General features: G+C 38.1%; 2 protein-coding genes across 6 annotated transcripts in view; one reads left to right on the top strand and one right to left on the bottom strand.

Annotated features, from left to right (window-relative positions):
• The window catches only part of ABI1 (abl interactor 1), a 147,150-nt gene extending 140,628 nt beyond the window's left edge, over nt 1-6,522 (bottom strand). Inside the window, exon 1 of the mRNA XM_040451158.1 lies at nt 6,502-6,522. Within this exon, the coding sequence (XP_040307092.1) occupies nt 6,502-6,507 (6 nt within the window). The 5' untranslated portion in view covers nt 6,508-6,522. The remainder of the gene's footprint in view (nt 1-6,501) is intronic.
• An 871-nt stretch (nt 6,523-7,393) lies between these two features.
• Nucleotides 7,394-16,921, top strand: part of ACBD5 (acyl-CoA binding domain containing 5) — a 47,675-nt gene continuing 38,147 nt past the window's right edge. For 3 of the 5 annotated variants that reach the window (XR_005783365.1, XR_005783364.1, XM_040451147.1), the window contains exons 1-4: nt 8,473-8,613; nt 8,798-8,969; nt 13,578-13,698; nt 15,577-15,649. Coding sequence is in view for 1 of the 5 variants with exons in the window: in XM_040451147.1 (XP_040307081.1) it covers nt 8,599-8,613; nt 8,798-8,969; nt 13,578-13,698; nt 15,577-15,649 (381 nt within the window). In the remaining 4 variants the exon portion in view is untranslated. Of the gene's footprint in view, nt 7,452-8,467; nt 8,614-8,797; nt 8,970-13,577; nt 13,699-15,576; nt 15,650-16,921 lie in introns of those variants that run through there. The other 2 variants (XR_005783366.1, XR_005783367.1) reach the window with 2 other exon arrangements.

Below are 16,921 nucleotides of genomic sequence, written 5' to 3'. Positions count from 1 at the left end.
TTTAGTTCATACCACAGGCTCATCCTCAGCACAGAGGCACCCTACAACAATCAACAAACAATGACAGTAAACAAAAAACAATAACAAAAATCAGGAAATCCAGGAGACAAGGGAGAATCTGATATCCAGAGTTATCACATTATTAGATTCAAATACCCAGTATTCAAAAACAACAACAACAACAAAATCACAAGACATACAAAGAACAGGAAATATGGCCCATTCAATCAAAACAAAATAGCAAATGTCACTCATAAAGATCTAATTAATGGCAAATACATTAGACAGACTTTAAAACAACCGATGGATTTTTTATTTTAGACAGAGAGAGCACAAGCAGAGGAGAGAGGCAGAGGGAGAGTGAGAGAGAATCTCAAGTAGACTCCAGGCTCAGCACAGACCCCAACCAGAGAGGCTCAATCCAATTCTACAACCCTGGGATCATGACCTGAGCAGAAGTCAAGAGTTAGATGCTGAACTGACTGAGCACCCTTAAAACTACGCAAAGAACTAAAAAAAAGATGTGGAGAAAGTCAAGAAAGCACTGTGTGAACAAGATGAAAAAAATCAATAAAGAAATAGAAAATCAGGGTCCCTGGGTGGCTCAGTTGGTTGAACATCCAACTCTTGGTTTCAGCTCAGGTCATGATCTCAGGGCCCCCCATGTAGGACTCTGCCCTGGCAGCATGGAGCCTGCTTGGGACTCTCTCTCCCTCTCTCTGCCCCTCCCCTGCTCACTCTCTTATTCAAAATAAATAAAATAAACTTTAAAAAAGTGTTAATTTTTTTAAAAAAGGAAAGAAATGGAAAATCTAAAAATAAACCAAGAAAAACTGATTTGCATTTCCCTGATGAGATAGTGATGTTAAGCATCACTTAATGTGTTTACTGGCCATTTGCATCTTTTTTAGAGAAATGTCTATTCAAGTCTTTTGCCCATATTAAAATCTGATTGTTTTTTCTTGTTGAGTTGCCGGAACTAGTATTCTATTTTATTTTTAATGTTTATTTTATTTTTGAGAGAGAGACAGAGACAGAGTGCAAGCAGGGGAGGGGCAGAGAGAGAGAGGGAGACACAGAATCTGAAACAGGCTCCAGTCTCTGAGTTGTCAGTACAGAGCCCAATGTAGGGCTTGAACTCACATACTGCAAGATCATGACCTGAGCCAAATACTAGACACCTCTGGGAACTAGTATTTTAAAAGGAGGCCTTTCAAATCCAGGGGAAAAGATGTATTATTCAATAAACAATGTAGGGCAATTGGGTAAAATTCTATAAAACATAAAAAATTATTTCATTTTTCATATTTGTTTTTTAAAGGGAAATAAAATATTTGGATAAAAAGTTGACCTTTTATGCACCATAACTAGTCCCTCTACCCACCAAGGTAATCACTAGCATGAATTTAGTGTTTCTCTTTTTATTGAACAATAACTTTACATGCTAAGTTGGTATAATTTATAATTCTATTTTGTGTGTTTTATATATTCTAACAATTGATTTTTTTTCACTTAACATTATATTCTTGAGACTCCTATGGTCTAATATAGTCTATTTCTTTGTATTTCTATACAATATTTCATTGTTCCAATGTTCCATATTTCACTATGTATTCTCCATTTGAAGGTACTTTGGCTGTTTCAAACTGTTTAATACTACAAATCACTCTCTCATGAATATCCTTATACCTGACTCCATGCACACATGGGTGAAAGTTTTCTAGAGTTTATGCTAGAAAAGGAAATTGCTTATTATTAGGTATGCATATTTTCATTTTTTATAGAAAATACCAAATTGGTCTCCAGTAGGGTATATCAATTTACATTCTCATTAGGAGTGTATGAGAGTTCCATATGTTCATATTCTCACCAGCATTTTATATTATCAGACATAAGATCATTAGCAGGAGTGATAAATAAAAAATGGTTTTTCATTGTTGTTTTAATTTGCATTTCTCTGCTATAGAGATTATTTTCTCATTTGTGTTTTTGGCCTTTTATTTCTCCTCTTCTGCTATGTGCCAGTCTTTTCCCTTACCCATTTTTCTATTGAGTTTTTGTTCTTTGTCCTTCAATTAACTGTAAGAATTCTTTATTCTGTGCAAAAGGTTTTTTGCCTATGGAGTACCTGGGTGGCTCCGTCAGTTAAGCCTTCAACTTAGGCTCGGGTCATGATCTCATGGCTTGTGAGTTTGAGCCCTGCATCGGGCTCTGTGCTTACAGCTCAGAGTCTGAAGCCTGTTTGGGATTCTGTCTCGCTCTCTCTCTCTGCCCCTCCTCTACTCGTGTAGGGGATTCTCTCCCTCTCTCTCTCTTTCTCTCTCTCAAAATAAGTAAAAAAAAAAAAAAAAAAGAAAAGAAAAAAAGAAATTCCATTTTGCTTCAAGCACCAAAACCCTACAGAAAGGCATATTTATATTTCTCTTGGATCAGGAGATTTTGCACAGACCATACAAGGCTGGTGGAGGTGTTCATGATGTTACCAAGGATCCAGGCTCCTCTCTCTCCTGACTTTCACCTCCTTGGTACATGGCTTGCATCACCTGGGACAAGATAGCTGCTATACTTCAATCTATTTCAACAACATTTCAGGAAGAAGACAGATGAGGATAAAAGGCAAAGGCTAAAAAGGGCAAAGGAGCGCTCCAGCTAAATCTTTACCCATTATAAACCTTTGGGGGCACCTGGGTGGCTTAGTCAGTTAAGTGTCTAGCTTCAGCTCAGGTCACGATCTCATGGTCCATGAGTTTGAGCCCCATATCAGGCTCTGTGCTGACAGCTCAGAGCCTGGAGCCTGCTTTGGATTCTGTGTCTCCCTCTCTCTCTGCACCTCCCTCGCTCACACTCTGTCTCTCTCTCTCTCTCAAAAATAAACATTTAAAAAATTTTTTTTCGAACCTTCAAAGAAGCACTATTGAGCAACGTCTATTATATACATAAACCAGATCAGTGACACATGGATACCTTTAGCTGTAGGAGAGTCAAGGACATTGAATTTTTGGCTTTTTATAATATCCACAGAGACAAAGGAGAAGAAAGATGGATTTGGAGACTGTATCACTCAACACATGTGTTCAAGTACTCTCTCCAAATCTATAACATGCTTTAATTTTATCTATGTATCTTCTTTCATACCAAAGTTTTCAGTTTGAATGTAGTCAAATGTATGGTTATGTATTGAATGTTTATATCCACCCCCCCAAATTAATATAATGACACTCTTTTCTTCAGTGTTACACTATTTGGAGGTGGGACATTTGGGGGAAGTAATTAGGTTTAGATTAGGCTGGGACTCTCTTGACGAGATCAGTGCCCTGATATGAAGATGAAGAGAAAGAGATCTCTCTCTCTTTCTCAAGGAACATATATCACATCAAGGAAAAGACGTGAGGATACAGCAAAAAGAGAGCCACCTTCAAGCCAGGTAGGGGGTCCTCACCAAGAACCACACTCTATGGCATGTTGGTCTTGGACTTCCCATCTTCTAGAATTATGAGAAGTTACTGTCCACCCAGTTTATAGCATTTAGTTGTTGCAGCCTAAACTTAGAGATGTATCCATATTTTCTTTTTGTAATTCTATTTTGGGGGCTTAAGTAATCCTTTCCTTAACACTTAACCATAAACAAGACCAATGTGCTGCACAACTTCAGGGGGCGCTGATTAATATACATTACAGCATGAATGGTGACCCCTTGAGTTGTGTAATGCAGCAGTCCTATTTTTCTTCTAATAACTTTAAAGATGAACTTTACACATTAAATCCTTAATCTGTGTGGAATTTATTATGTGTATATAATAAGGATCTATCTCATTTCTTTGGTTTCTATATAGAGTTTTTCCATTGCTACTTATTAAATAGTTCATACTTTTTCCAATAATTTTTAATCCCTATCTCTGAGTTCTCTATTCTGTCCCACTATAAACTAAATGGCTTTTCTTCCATCAATATCACACACTTACTTATTGCTAATGCTTCTTAAGTATGCCACTTGGCAGGATCAATCTTCTGTGGTAGAGACTGTTGTTTGTTTGCCAAGTTTTCTTTTTCTCTAGAAACTTACCTATACTAAAAATTTTCAGCCATTTTTTTAGAAGTTTATTTATTCATGTTGAGAGAGAGAGAGAGGGACAGAGAGGGAGACAGAGAGAGAAAATTCCAAGTAGGCTCTGCACCGTCAGCACAGGGCCTGACATGGGGCTTGCTCTCACAAACTGTGAGATCATAATCTGAGCCAAAATCAAGAGCGGGTTGCTTAACCGACTGAGCCACGCAGGTGCCCCTAAAAATTCTTCAGTCGTGATTGAAGTTAAATTAGACCAATGAAATGTTGATGGAAAGCAATATTTGCCACTTCCAGACCTGGTTCTTAAAAATCTCCCTTGAGATTCTCCATGCCCTCTCCCTATAACCTCTTCTTCTGGCTGGATGTAGGAGATCCAGTGGAGGACTCTGAGGTCCTATGGGATGATGGAGCCACTAGACAGAGGATCCTGCACTCCTGGAAGACTAAATGGAGCAGAATCATCCTCCCCCTTGCTCTTCTGCCACTATTATTGGACTGTGATATGCATGATGGATAAACGTTGTGTTAAGCCTCTGAAATACTGCAGTACTTGATGGTAGCAGTTAGCCCACCCTGCCTAATGGAACATTCCATTACATTCTTTTCAGAATCATCTTACCTGTTCTGGGCTTTTCTGTAGGACTTTTAGTTAGTTTATAAAGTTCTTCAGAGTCCTATGGAGATTGTAAAAGGAGTTATATTGTACTTATGGATAATTTGGGAAGAATTTTCATCTTTATAATTTTGGATATAACTACCATATGTCTATTTATTCTGGCCTTTCATGTCCAGATAAATTTTATAATTTTTCTACAAAAATATGTTAAACATCTTTTGTTTTTAGAACTTTGGAATGTATTGCTATTGTAAATATTTTTTTCTATTACATTTTGTAATATAACTGTTGTTTTAAAGCATCATTATTGATTGATCTTATGTTCAACAACTTTACTGAATCCTTTCTTAGTTGTAATAGTAGTAGCTTCCCTTAGATTTTCTATGTGAATAACGTTATCACCTGATCACCTGCAAATAATGTAATATTTACTTTTTATTTCCTGATTCTTATATCTCATTTATTTTACCTAATCTTGTTGCATTAGTTAAGACTGTCTTATTCTCTAAAAGTTTGTAGTTTTTCTTTTCATGTTTAAGTCTTTAATCCATCTGGACTTGATTTTTTTATTTAAAAAATATTTTTATTTGTTAAACAAAAAAATTTTTTTTTTAAATGTACATCCAAGTTAGTTAGCACATAGTGCAATAATGATTTCAAGAGTAGAAACCAGTGGTTCATTCCAACAAGTGTCTTCCTTAATGCTCCTTGCCCATTTAGCCCTCCCCCCACTCACAACCCCTCCAGCAACCCTCTGTTTGTTTTCTATATTTAAGAGTCTCTTACGTTTTGTCCCCCTCTCTGTTTTTATATTAACTTTGTTTCCCTTCCTGTATGATCATGTTTTTTATCTTAAATTCCACATATGAATAAAGTCATATATTTGTCTTTCTCTAATTTCGCTTAGCATAATACCCTCTAGTTCCATTCACATTATTGCAAATGGTCTGGACTTGATTTTTGTCTTCCAATATTCTAATAGGAAACTATAGATTTTGAATATTTATCTTATTCACCTTCTCAACTCTTACAGATTATTAAAACATGTAGTTTTCCTAGTTTGAGTAAACTACAACTCTTACAATTTCAATAGTATTTTAGTTTACTCAATGCTATTTTTCTAGACAGACAATTCCATCTAAAAATAATAATTTCTTTCTTATATTTATGCCTTATTTTTTTTTCCTGTTCTTTTGCATTGGCTATGACTTTTAGACATATGACTGGAATCTCTGTCTGCTTGGGCTGTCATACTAAAATACCATACACTTCGTGGCTTAACCAATGGAAGTTTATTTCTCATACTTCTAGAGGCTGGGGAGTCCAAGATCAAGTTGCTGGCCAATGTGGTTTCTGGTGAGAGTTCTCCTCCTGGCTTACAGGTGGCCACCTTTTGCTATGTCCTCATATAGTGGAGGGAAAGAGCTATGGTGTTTCTTCCTCTTCTTGTAAGGGCACTAGCCCTAGTAGATTAGATTTCCACCCTTATGATCTCATTTAACCTTTATCACAGGCCCTGTCTCGAAATAAAGTCACATCGAGGTTAGGGCCTCAACATACAAATTTTGGGGACACAAACATTCAATTCATAATAGATGGCATTTCCAAATCACTCTCAAGGGTATTTTTTTCTCATTTTGTCTTTTTATATGTTAGATTTTTAAATGTTTACCTTTTTATATATTTTAGGTAGAATTATAGGTTGTTCACATAAATGGAAGGCAGCTTAGGAACTAATTCATCATATCATCATTGTGTTTCAGTAGGAGTTACCAAATCTGAACCAGCACAGCTATGTGAATGAGCTACTTTTAAATACCTTCATCTGAATAATCTCAATTTTCTTTCTCTTAAGCTATTCTCCTTGATTGGAAATCCACACTACCTGCAAATGGAAATTGGACATAAATCACGGACAGAAAATTCTTATTCATCCTTACTAAAGACCAACATGTTGTAAATTTGCTTACTACATAAATTTCATGAAGAGTTGTCAAAATGAAGTCTTAGATTAGAAATAAACACCCAAGTCTGTTTATAAGTATGCATGACTAAATAGATTGGATTTGAAAAGAATAAAAAAAAAAAAAGAGTAGGGGAAGCAGATTATTAAAACATGTAGTTTTCCTAGTTTGAGTAAACTACAAAAATTGCTAGTCCCTTACACTTTTGGTGTCCTGGAAAAAGTCCAAGATCTAAAGCAAGAGTTTTTTGGACTGACTCCTGGCTCTGCTTACTTACTAAATTGTGGGTTCTTGGGCAGATCCGTTACCGTAGACCTCCATTTCCTCATTCGTAAACACCCTATAGCGTTTGGAATATGTGACACTGCCTTGGCAAACACCAGGCACTCAGCAAAGCGGTAGTCTTTATTACCTAAACGACATTTGCTTTCACATCCTTGACCTCAAAGTCAGTAAGCAACCAGGAGCAAAAAAATTACACCCCCGTGCTCCAAGTCACACAGGTCACGTTACCACACCTCTGAAAAGACCACTGAGGGTCCCTCTCGCGGAAAGCGGATGTGGCATTTTGAAACAGCTGAGGGCGACGCAGTGCGAAGGCAGGATTTCCGCCGCATCGGCTCGAGCGTCTGCGGGACGGAGAAACCGAACCTGAACAGGGAAGAACGCTAGCCCCCGAAGGGTATCCGGAAGCGCCGAAGAGAAGGGGGGCGGGCGGGGACTACATTTCCCACAACTCCACGGGGCAGGGCGAGGGGCGGGCGTCGGGGACAATACCGGACGGGCCTTGCCGGGCAATGCCAAGGTAAATGCCGGCAGTGCGGCTCAGAGGGAAGAGTAATTTACCGTCTGCGCTTAGATTACTGCTAGTAACCCGCCAAACTCAACCCGAGCTCAGAAAGGCCCTGGCGATTTGAGGACTTCCGAGCCGCAAGACTCCATCTCCCAAATCCGTATTAGTCCTCCCCACGCTGGGCCTGGGGGCTATTCTAGGTGCCTGAGGTTGCAAGGCGTTATGGTAGACAGTTGAAGGCCCACGGTACCCGTTTTAGGGTTGACAATCCGTACTGGTTCCTCAATGCCCCCTCCCCCGACCCCTGCCTCCTATTAAATCGGGCTGAAGTTGGGCTATGCCCGGCTCCCAGGGACAAGATGTTAGTGGTGGTGCTGGGGAAGGTGCCCTCCCTTCCCCGGCCCAGGCTAGTGGCGGGCAATCTTCCCTACTCCTTTGGTTAGATTACTTTCGGACGTTCTTAGCTCCAGGCGGCTAAAGCTGTCAAAGTATTGCGGATCAAGTATTGCTAAACACTTTCATCCAAAATCTCTAATTCTTTCATCTACCCTTGAGGGTACTGTAAAATTGCCAAAGGAGAGGCTAAGTAACTTGCTCTAGGTCACAGAACTCGAATGGCAGAACATAATGTTCGCACAGAGCCTATCTGGATCTAAAGCCCTTTGCTTATGTCCCATCACCTTCTTCAAACCTTAACCTAAGAGGGCAGGAGGAGCTGTGGACGGTAGGGTTTTTTTTTTTTTTTTTCCCCAGCGGTACCGACGCTTTGGGCCCAGGCGAAGGGTCCAATCCCGCGTTCCCTGTGTGCTCCCACAGTCCCGCTGCACTGGCACAGACGCGGCGGTCCGACCTGTTCAAAATAGCGAGGACCCGGCACATCTCACTTCTCTTCCTTGGCTTCTAATCTGGCCCTACTCGGTACCGACTGCAGCGCGCGTCGTCTCCTCGGACGCGGCGAGTGGGTGGAGTCGGCTGCGCGGCAGCGGCGGCGGCAGCTAGTGGGTCCTTTAGTGGCTCTGGGGCGGGGCTCTGGGGAGGGCGCGGACGGACCCACGGACCCTGTCGGGATGGGGAGTGTGGCTGCTCCGCCAGGGTCCTGTGGGTGGGAGAGAGGCTCTGCGACCGCTGGTGGCCGGAGTCCCTCCGTGTTGTGCTAGAGATGCTTTTCCTCTCGGTGAGTTGTTTTTCTGTCTCCGCGGGGCCGGCTTCTCGGTCTAGGTCACGCCCCGGGGAGGAGGAAAGAGCTGGGCCACCTCGGTCTGTGTGGCCTGGATAGGGCAGGGCAACGGGGAATTGACCAGCTGCGTGGGCCTCCTCCCTTTGGGCATGTTGATCCGCGGCTGCGCTCCATGTTCCAGTTTCATGCAGGCTCTTGGGAAAGCTGGTGCTGCTGCTGCCTGATTCCAGCCGACAGATCTTGGGACCGGGACCGGGGCCGGCGCTGGCGGCTGGAGATGGCGGACACGAGATCCGTGCACGAAACCAGGTTTGAGGCGGCGGTGAAGGTGATCCAGAGTTTGCCGAAAAATGGTAAGTGCGCTGGGCCCCCGCTGAACAAGCCTCCTGCAGAGGCCCGAGGCCCCAGTTTCTTAACCTCGCTTCCTTTAACCTTATTTCTGCTTGTAGTCTTGCTTATTTAACCTACTTCGTTTCTGCGTTTAAAAGGAGTGTAGTTGAAGAAGTAAAGAATGTGAATTAATTACCTGCTCAATTTTCAAGAAAAAGACAAATACGTTATCCAGATTTTGAGTAGTTTTTGTTGAAAACAAAGTCTGCCACTTAATGACTGCGGATTTGGGTATGTTTAAAAACACACACACACAAAAACTGGGATGGGTAGTATGCCTGGTGTGCATACTCTTAAACTGTACTGTTTAAACCTTCCAAAAACTTTTGATGTGAAGGGAGAGAAAGGAAAGAACAGTAAATCATTTGCAAAATGATTTATTTTAATAAATACATATATACTTAGTACTTTTTTGTGTGTGCTATTTTCTTTACACTAGTGTTCTCTTTCTTATACTTATATTGGGCCTTCCTTGCAGTTTAGGAGAAAAGTCATCCCAGTTGTTCTTGTGTCATTTCTCAGGCTGTTTTCAAGATTTTTCTCTTTATCCTTGGTTTTCAGCAGTTTGACTGTGATGTGGCCAAGTGTGGTTGTCTTCAAATACACCGTGTTTAGAATTTACAGAGCTTTTTGAATTTGTAATTCTATGGGTTTGGACCAATATTAGGAAGTTTAAAGCCGTTATTCAAGTATTTTTTTCTGTGCAGAAGTTTGGGGAGGGGGACTTTTATCTTTTACTTCATGTCCTTCTGCATTATATGAATTATTTTTCACAATAAACTTGTATTTTTTTAATGTTGCATTTAAGCACTGTTAACTGTGCCAGAATGTAAAATTCACTGAATACTTCATTGATATATTATTATAGTATTTAATATATTTTACTTAATTGATTTTAATTAATCATCTGTTGGCTTCGAAATGAATATTCAACACCACTTAATAAAAATTCATAAAGTGCAGATTTAAAGGGTTTTGAAAGCAATTAGACAGAAAATAGTATTCCTTCTGTAATCTCAGACATCGACTTGGAGTTCATAGGAGGGGGTTGAAAGATAAGAGTGAATGAACAACATCTAAAAAAATAATATAGGAACTTATTTAGCTGTTGATTTTCTAACTGCCTGATTAAGAGAGTTTATAGAAAGGCATCACTGTAAGAGTTTTACATAAGTTGTATCTTTATCCTTTTTCTAAACCACACATGTTTATAATTTTTTGAGAATTGTTAAAGGTAGAACTTGATGTCTCTTGTCTACTATCTTTGTTGATATATATTTTGTATTAAACCCATGTAAATATAAACTATACACATAACATTTAAGAAGCTATCACAAGGTTAAGGTACCCTGGCAAATGGCCTGTGTTGGATGATATTCAGTGTACTGTTATCCCCTGAAATTAAATTGATATTAATTGAAGCTGGAAATCTTATTATAATGAATTATTAAATCTTTTAATAATTGTACTCTTTAATTGGTATAGTCTGCCCTGGACTATTTTGCAAAGGGTGAGATCTGTTTTTTTGTTCCTTGTTGCTTAATCTTTATTTAAGGTCTGAGGTTATAATGAATCCTATAGCATCTATGTTTGGTTTGCCCTTGACCTTTACAAATTTAAATTCTTAGATAACATTTTAAATACACATGTCAAATATGTTATGCGTGAGCAAGCACCTTGAGGACAGATTATACTTTATCTAGTGTCTTACAGAGTATATTCAATACGTTAACAGTTTTTGCTGTAATCTATTCTAATGTATATTTCACTCACCTTAACAAATAGACTTTTTTTTACTTTTTAAAGATTTTTATTTTATTTTTTTTAGGGAGAGAGCGTGTAAGTGGGGGAGAGGGGCAGAGGGAGAGCGAGAGTGAGAATCTTAAGGAAAGTATTAAGCAGGCTTCACACTCAGCACGGAGCCTGACTCGGGGCTCAATCCCAGGACCCTGGGATAATGACCTGAACAAAATCAAGAGGCAGATGCTCAAACAACTGAGTCACCCAGACACCCCAACAAATAAACTTTTAAATCTTATTTTGACTTGGGGCGCCTGGGTGGCTCAGTTGGTTGGGCGGCCAACTCTTAATTTCGGCTCATGTGATGAACTCACAGTTCGTGGGATTGAGCTGTGTGTCAGGCTTTGCACTAACAGTACTGGAGCCTGCTTTGGGTTCTCTCTCTCTCTCTCTCTCTCTCTCTCTCTCTCTCTCTCTCCAAATAAATAAATAAATGTTAAAAACAAATTTTTAATCTTATTGTGACTTACTGAAGATATTTTGAGATGAGTCTCTTGGTGTTTTAGATTTGTGTTATTTAAGTAGGCAACCGTTTAAAAAATTTTTTTTCAAATAAAACTATTTCAAAGCTTAAAAAAATATGTAACCCTTTTAACTGTAATTTTCCCATTTTTTTAACCTCTGGTATTTAAAGGAAGACAATATTATTGAAATAATGTCTAATAGGTACTTCTAAAGGAGCATATATTATGTAGATAATAGTTACTGTGATTTTGGAATTAATTATTCATTCCTGGTAAACCCGAAACACCAGCTCTCAGCTTATCTGTGTTGTAATTTTCACAATGTTTATAAACTACTAATTTTTGATTGCTACACATTGTGTGTTTATTATGCAATCTAGAAAGTTTATAAAATATCTTTTTATAGTTTTAATTTTATTATAATAATTTTGATATAAATGTAATATATAAACACATTGAATGTAAAAACAATTTTTTATATATATATATTTTTTCAATTCATATCCAAATTAGTTAGCATATAGTGCAACAATGATTTCAGGAGTAGATTCCTTAGTGCCCCTTACCCATTTAGCCCATCCCCCCCTCCCACAACCCCTCCTGTAACCCTCAGTCTGTTCTCCATATTTATGACTCTCTTCTGTTTTGTCCCCCTCCCTGTTTTTTATATTATTTTTGTTTCCCTTCCCTTATGTTCATCTGTTTCGTCTCTTAAAGTCCTCATATGAGTGGTGTCATATGACATTTGTCTTTCTCTAATTTTACATAGCATAATACCCTCCAGTTCCATCCACATAGTTGCAAATGGCAGGATTTCATTCTTTTTGACTGCTGAATAATACTCCATTGTATATATATACCACATCTTTATCCATTCATCCATCGATGGACATTTGGGCTCTTTCCATACTTTGGCTATTGTCCATAGTGCTGCTACAAACATAGGGGTGCGTGTGCCCCTTCGAAACAGCACACCTGTATCCCTTGGATATATACCTAGTAGTGCAATTGCTGGGTCGTAGGGCAGTTCTATTTTTAGTTTTTTGAGGAACCTCCATACTGTTTTCCAGAGTGGCTGCACCAGCTTGCATTGCCACCAACAATGCAAAAGAGATCCTCTTTCTCTGCATCTTCGCAATATCTGTTGTTGCCTGAGTTGTTAATGTTAGCCATTCTGACGGGTGAGGTGGTATCTCAGTGTGGTTTTGATTTGTATTTCCCTGATGATGAGTGATGTTGAGCATTTCTTCATGTGTCTGTTAGCCATATAGATGTCTTCTTTGGAGAAGTGTCTATTCATGTCTTTTGCCCTTTTCTTCACTGGATTATTTGTTTTCTGGGTGTTGAGTTTGATAAGTTCTTTATAGATTATGGATACTAACCCTTTATCTGGTATGTTGTTTGCAAATATCTTCTCCCATTCTGTCGGTTGCCTTTTAGTTTTGCTGATTGTTTCCTTCACTGTGCAGAAGCTTTTTATTTTGATGAGGTCCCAAACGTAAAAATTTTTAAAACACAAATAAAAAAAAGGAAAATGATCTGTATACTTACTATCCAGAGATATTGTCTTTAAAATTTTGATGTGTTTCCTTTTATTCTGCTTTTTATGTGTATGAATACTTACTTTGCAAAAATGGATTGTACTGGATATGCTATTTTTAAACTACTGTTATTTTCTCACTTTATAGTAGATTGTGAAACTTTTCTCAGTCGTTTATATTTTCATACCATATAATTTTTAAGGGCTGTAGTTATAAATGATCCTGTTGTGTATATGTATCATAACAATTTAGTCAATTATTTATTATAAAACATTTGCATTCCAATTTTTCTCTGTTATTAAGTATTGTAGCTTAGAGCACTCATTCATACATTTTGAAACTTTTAACAAAAAAAGATCACAGATACGCTAGAGACATATATAAAGATTGATTTGATTATCAAGAAATTGATGTGGTCAAAATTACAGAGGTAAGAAGTGAGAAATCTATTTTATCTTGGATTCTTTTTCTACCACAGCAGACATTGGTTCACTTTAGCCAGACTTCCTATTCACTGAGAAGTTGAAATTTGACCAAAAGGCCTTGAATTTCTTAATGTTGAGGTTTTATTAAGCAGAGTGTACATTTTTTAAGTCAGAGGAGTAAAGCAATGGACAGCCATAACGTTTGTTTCTATAAGACAGAAGTAAATGATTGTACTGTTAATGAAATATTTAAATGTCACTATTAGTATAGCTAAGCTGATTTACAGCCTTAGTATCAATTGAATTCTCCAGGTGATTTATGTTTAATATGTCTCCAATAGGTTCATTTCAGCCAACAAATGAAATGATGCTCAAATTCTATAGCTTCTATAAGCAGGCAACTGAAGGACCCTGTAAACTGTCGAGGCCTGGATTCTGGGATCCTATTGGAAGATATAAATGGTAATTTTATATAGAGAGCTCTGAAAGAAATTTTATTTTAATGACATAATTATCATATGACTTATTTATGTGGTTATGTGTTACTCTGTGCATAAGGTGTTCTAACATACTGGATCCAATTTTTATCCTCCATGTGCTTTTAATACAATTTCATACAAATAGAGAAGTCTCAGGGAAGAGAGGAAAACAATAAAACCCAAAGGGGTAGGTGCATCAAAAATCATTTTCAGTTAGTCTTTCCTTTTATGGAATTTTTTTCATTTTCTTATACCAAGAGCAACTCCCAAACTCAGTTAAGCAAACAAACAAACTCTCCTGCCTGTTTTACCTGCGGGGAAAAGTAATGACTTTTACTTGTCAAATGACACTGTTTGCTTTGAACCTTTAGATGATTCCTAAGTAACTAGGAACATAACTCAGGTACTACTGTGCTAACTTTTTATCTAAGCTGTCACTCCTTCCCACTGTACTTGAATAGAAATTTGATTTTTTTTTGAAATTTGATTTTTAATATACTTTAAAAAGTTATATCCATAGCTACCTCTGTAACATAGAAAGTACGTTATGAACAGAGTATGCTAATTGGTGAAGCATGTCTTAAGAGCCACACATTTTGATGGCTGAATTTCTTTATCCTGAATTGAAAGTCCTTAAACTCCTTTGAGGATTTGTTAGCACTATACTTTCCTCTAAGTTCTTTATGAATGGTCATAGATAATAGGTTAAATGTAATAGCAATATGGTATTTAATCTATTTTAAGAAAATTGATTTATTTACTTTATAATTTTTCCTCAGAATTGACCATTGGTAGATATCAACTGCTTCTGGAAAAAATACATAAAAAGAAAGGTTTTCATTTTAGGCAAAAATTTCAAAGGTCTACAGTAAAACCATGGTTTGCGAGCATGATTTGTCCTAGAAACATGCTTATAATCCAGAGCATTCGTATATCAAAGCAAATTTCAAGAACCATTGGCTTAGTTGCAATCATGTGACTTCGGCATCACGTGCTATTCATATTGCAAGACATCGCCCGTTTATCAAGTTAAAATTTATTAGAAATGTTTGCTCATCGGGGCACCTGGGTGGCTCAGTTGGTTGGGTGTCCGACTTCAGCTGAGGTCATGACCTCATGGTTCACGGGTTTGAGCCCCGCGTTGGACTCTGTGCTGACAGCTCAGAGCCTGGAGTGTGCTTTGTGGATGCTGTCTCCCTCTCTTTCTGCCCCTGCCCACCTCATGCTCTGTTCCTCTCTCTCTCAAAAATAAATAAAACATTAAAAAAAAAAAGTTTGCTCATCTTGCGGATGAGCAAGTTACTCGCACTCCAAGTTTTACTGTATTGTCTGTGGGTTTAAAAATTGCCTGTGCTTCACATTTTTGTTTTTTTAGAAGTAGGAAACCATTTCTATTTTTTGAGTGTATACATTAGATTCTTATTTAAAGTAATGGAAATTTTAAACTCAAACTCCTGTTGTTTTGAAACGTGGCTGTGATAGTTCATTTCATATAGTCTTCTAAAATGTTCCTTTCTGTCATTGCTGTTTATAATATAAAATTTTTGAAGAGTTCTTAGCAAATATTTATCAATAGTCTATAGTATCTGCTGTATAGTGATATAATATAGTTTATATAGTTTATAATCTATAGATGGGCTATTACTACTTTTAAATACTATTTAATTTGACAGTTTATTTCCTCTGATAGTGTTCTTTAAGGTGGTACATTTAAAGAGATCCTTTGGAAACATTATCTTTGCGTAGGCTTTAAGTAGAGAGCCTGTTTTAAATTAATAACCATATAGCATTGACTACAAATTGTATTCTGAGCAATTGGAAAACAGGTATTTTTTTGTTATTTGAATATTTCCATTTCTAGGGATGCTTGGAGTTCACTGGGTGATATGACCAAAGAGGAAGCCATGATTGCGTATGTTGAAGAAATGAAAAAGGTAGGGGAAATAATTCCCAGTAGAAAATATTCAGAGCAGGTCTAATTTAATTTTGTTATCAGGCAAATTAGCTGCTTTAAGGAACAAGGAGATTATAATATGTTAGAATACAAAACCTAAGTTATTGAATTTATTAGGGTTTTATCTGTCTCATCAGAGTTCATCTTTTTTTTTTTTAATGTTTGTTTTTGAGAGAGAAAGACACAAAGTGCGAGTGGGGGAGGGGCAGAGAGAGGGAGACACAGAATCAGGCCCCAGGCTCTGAGCTGTCAGCACAGAGCCCAACATGGGGCTCAAACCTACAGACAGTGAGATCATGATCTGGGCTGAAGTCAGACGCTTAACTGACTGAGCCACCAAGGCTCCCCTCATCAAAGTTCATCTTAAGGTAAGTGTTTTTTCCTTAAGATCACATGGTGATGTGATTTTTTTTTTTTCATCTTCTCTGCCTTTCTCCATAGTCAGCTTCTTCAGAAAGTATAGAAATAGGAGTCTTTTAAAATACTGAAGTCCCTTCCTTAAGAATGTGGGAAGTACCTGGGCTGTCTTGAAAGCATTTCTGCTTTGGAACTTTTTATTTAGAAGAAATAGTTAACAGCCCTGCCCATCAGTGTTCTCATCAAGTTTTGACTCACAAATTGAGATATTCCCAACCTTGGACTTCTTAGTAGCAAGCATTTTTTCTGTGAATGCAGAGGTCCTTCAGAACCAGAATAAGATAAGGATGCTTTTAATTTTTCTGGTAATTAGTAAGGAGGGCATCCCTTGCTAACTTTAAAGTCTGTTTCAAGGGATTGTTTTGAGAGGTAAATTTATGAGGAAATCATGGATTTTAAAGGTAATCGTAGTGTCTTTATAAAGGATCATTTTTATGTTGAAACTGGATCAGAAGTTGTGAGATTTAGGTCTGTTTGATAATTTTATTTATTTTATTTTATTTTGTTTATTTTTTTTTTCCAACGTTTATTTATTTTTGGGACAGAGAGAGACAGAGCATGAACGGGGGAGGGACAGAGAGAGAGGGAGACACAGAATCAGAAACAGGCTCCAGGCTCCGAGCCATCAGCCCAGAGCCCGACGCGACGTGGGGCTCGAACTCACGGACCGGGAGATCGTGACCTGGCTGAAGTCGGACGCTTAACCGACTGCGCCACCCAGGTGCCCCTGTTTGATAATTTTAAATAAATTGTCTTTAAGCATAAAGAAAATATTTAAAAAGGAATAGTTCTGGGGCGCCTGGGTGGCGCAGTCGGTTAAGCGTCCGACTTCAGC

Source organism: Herpailurus yagouaroundi, unplaced genomic scaffold (assembly GCF_014898765.1).
Source record: "Herpailurus yagouaroundi ecotype Mexico unplaced genomic scaffold, PumYag 203, whole genome shotgun sequence".
NCBI lineage: Eukaryota > Metazoa > Chordata > Mammalia > Carnivora > Felidae > Herpailurus > Herpailurus yagouaroundi.
The sequence above is the reverse complement of the archived record's forward strand: the minus strand, read 5'-3'. Positions and strand labels throughout refer to the sequence as shown.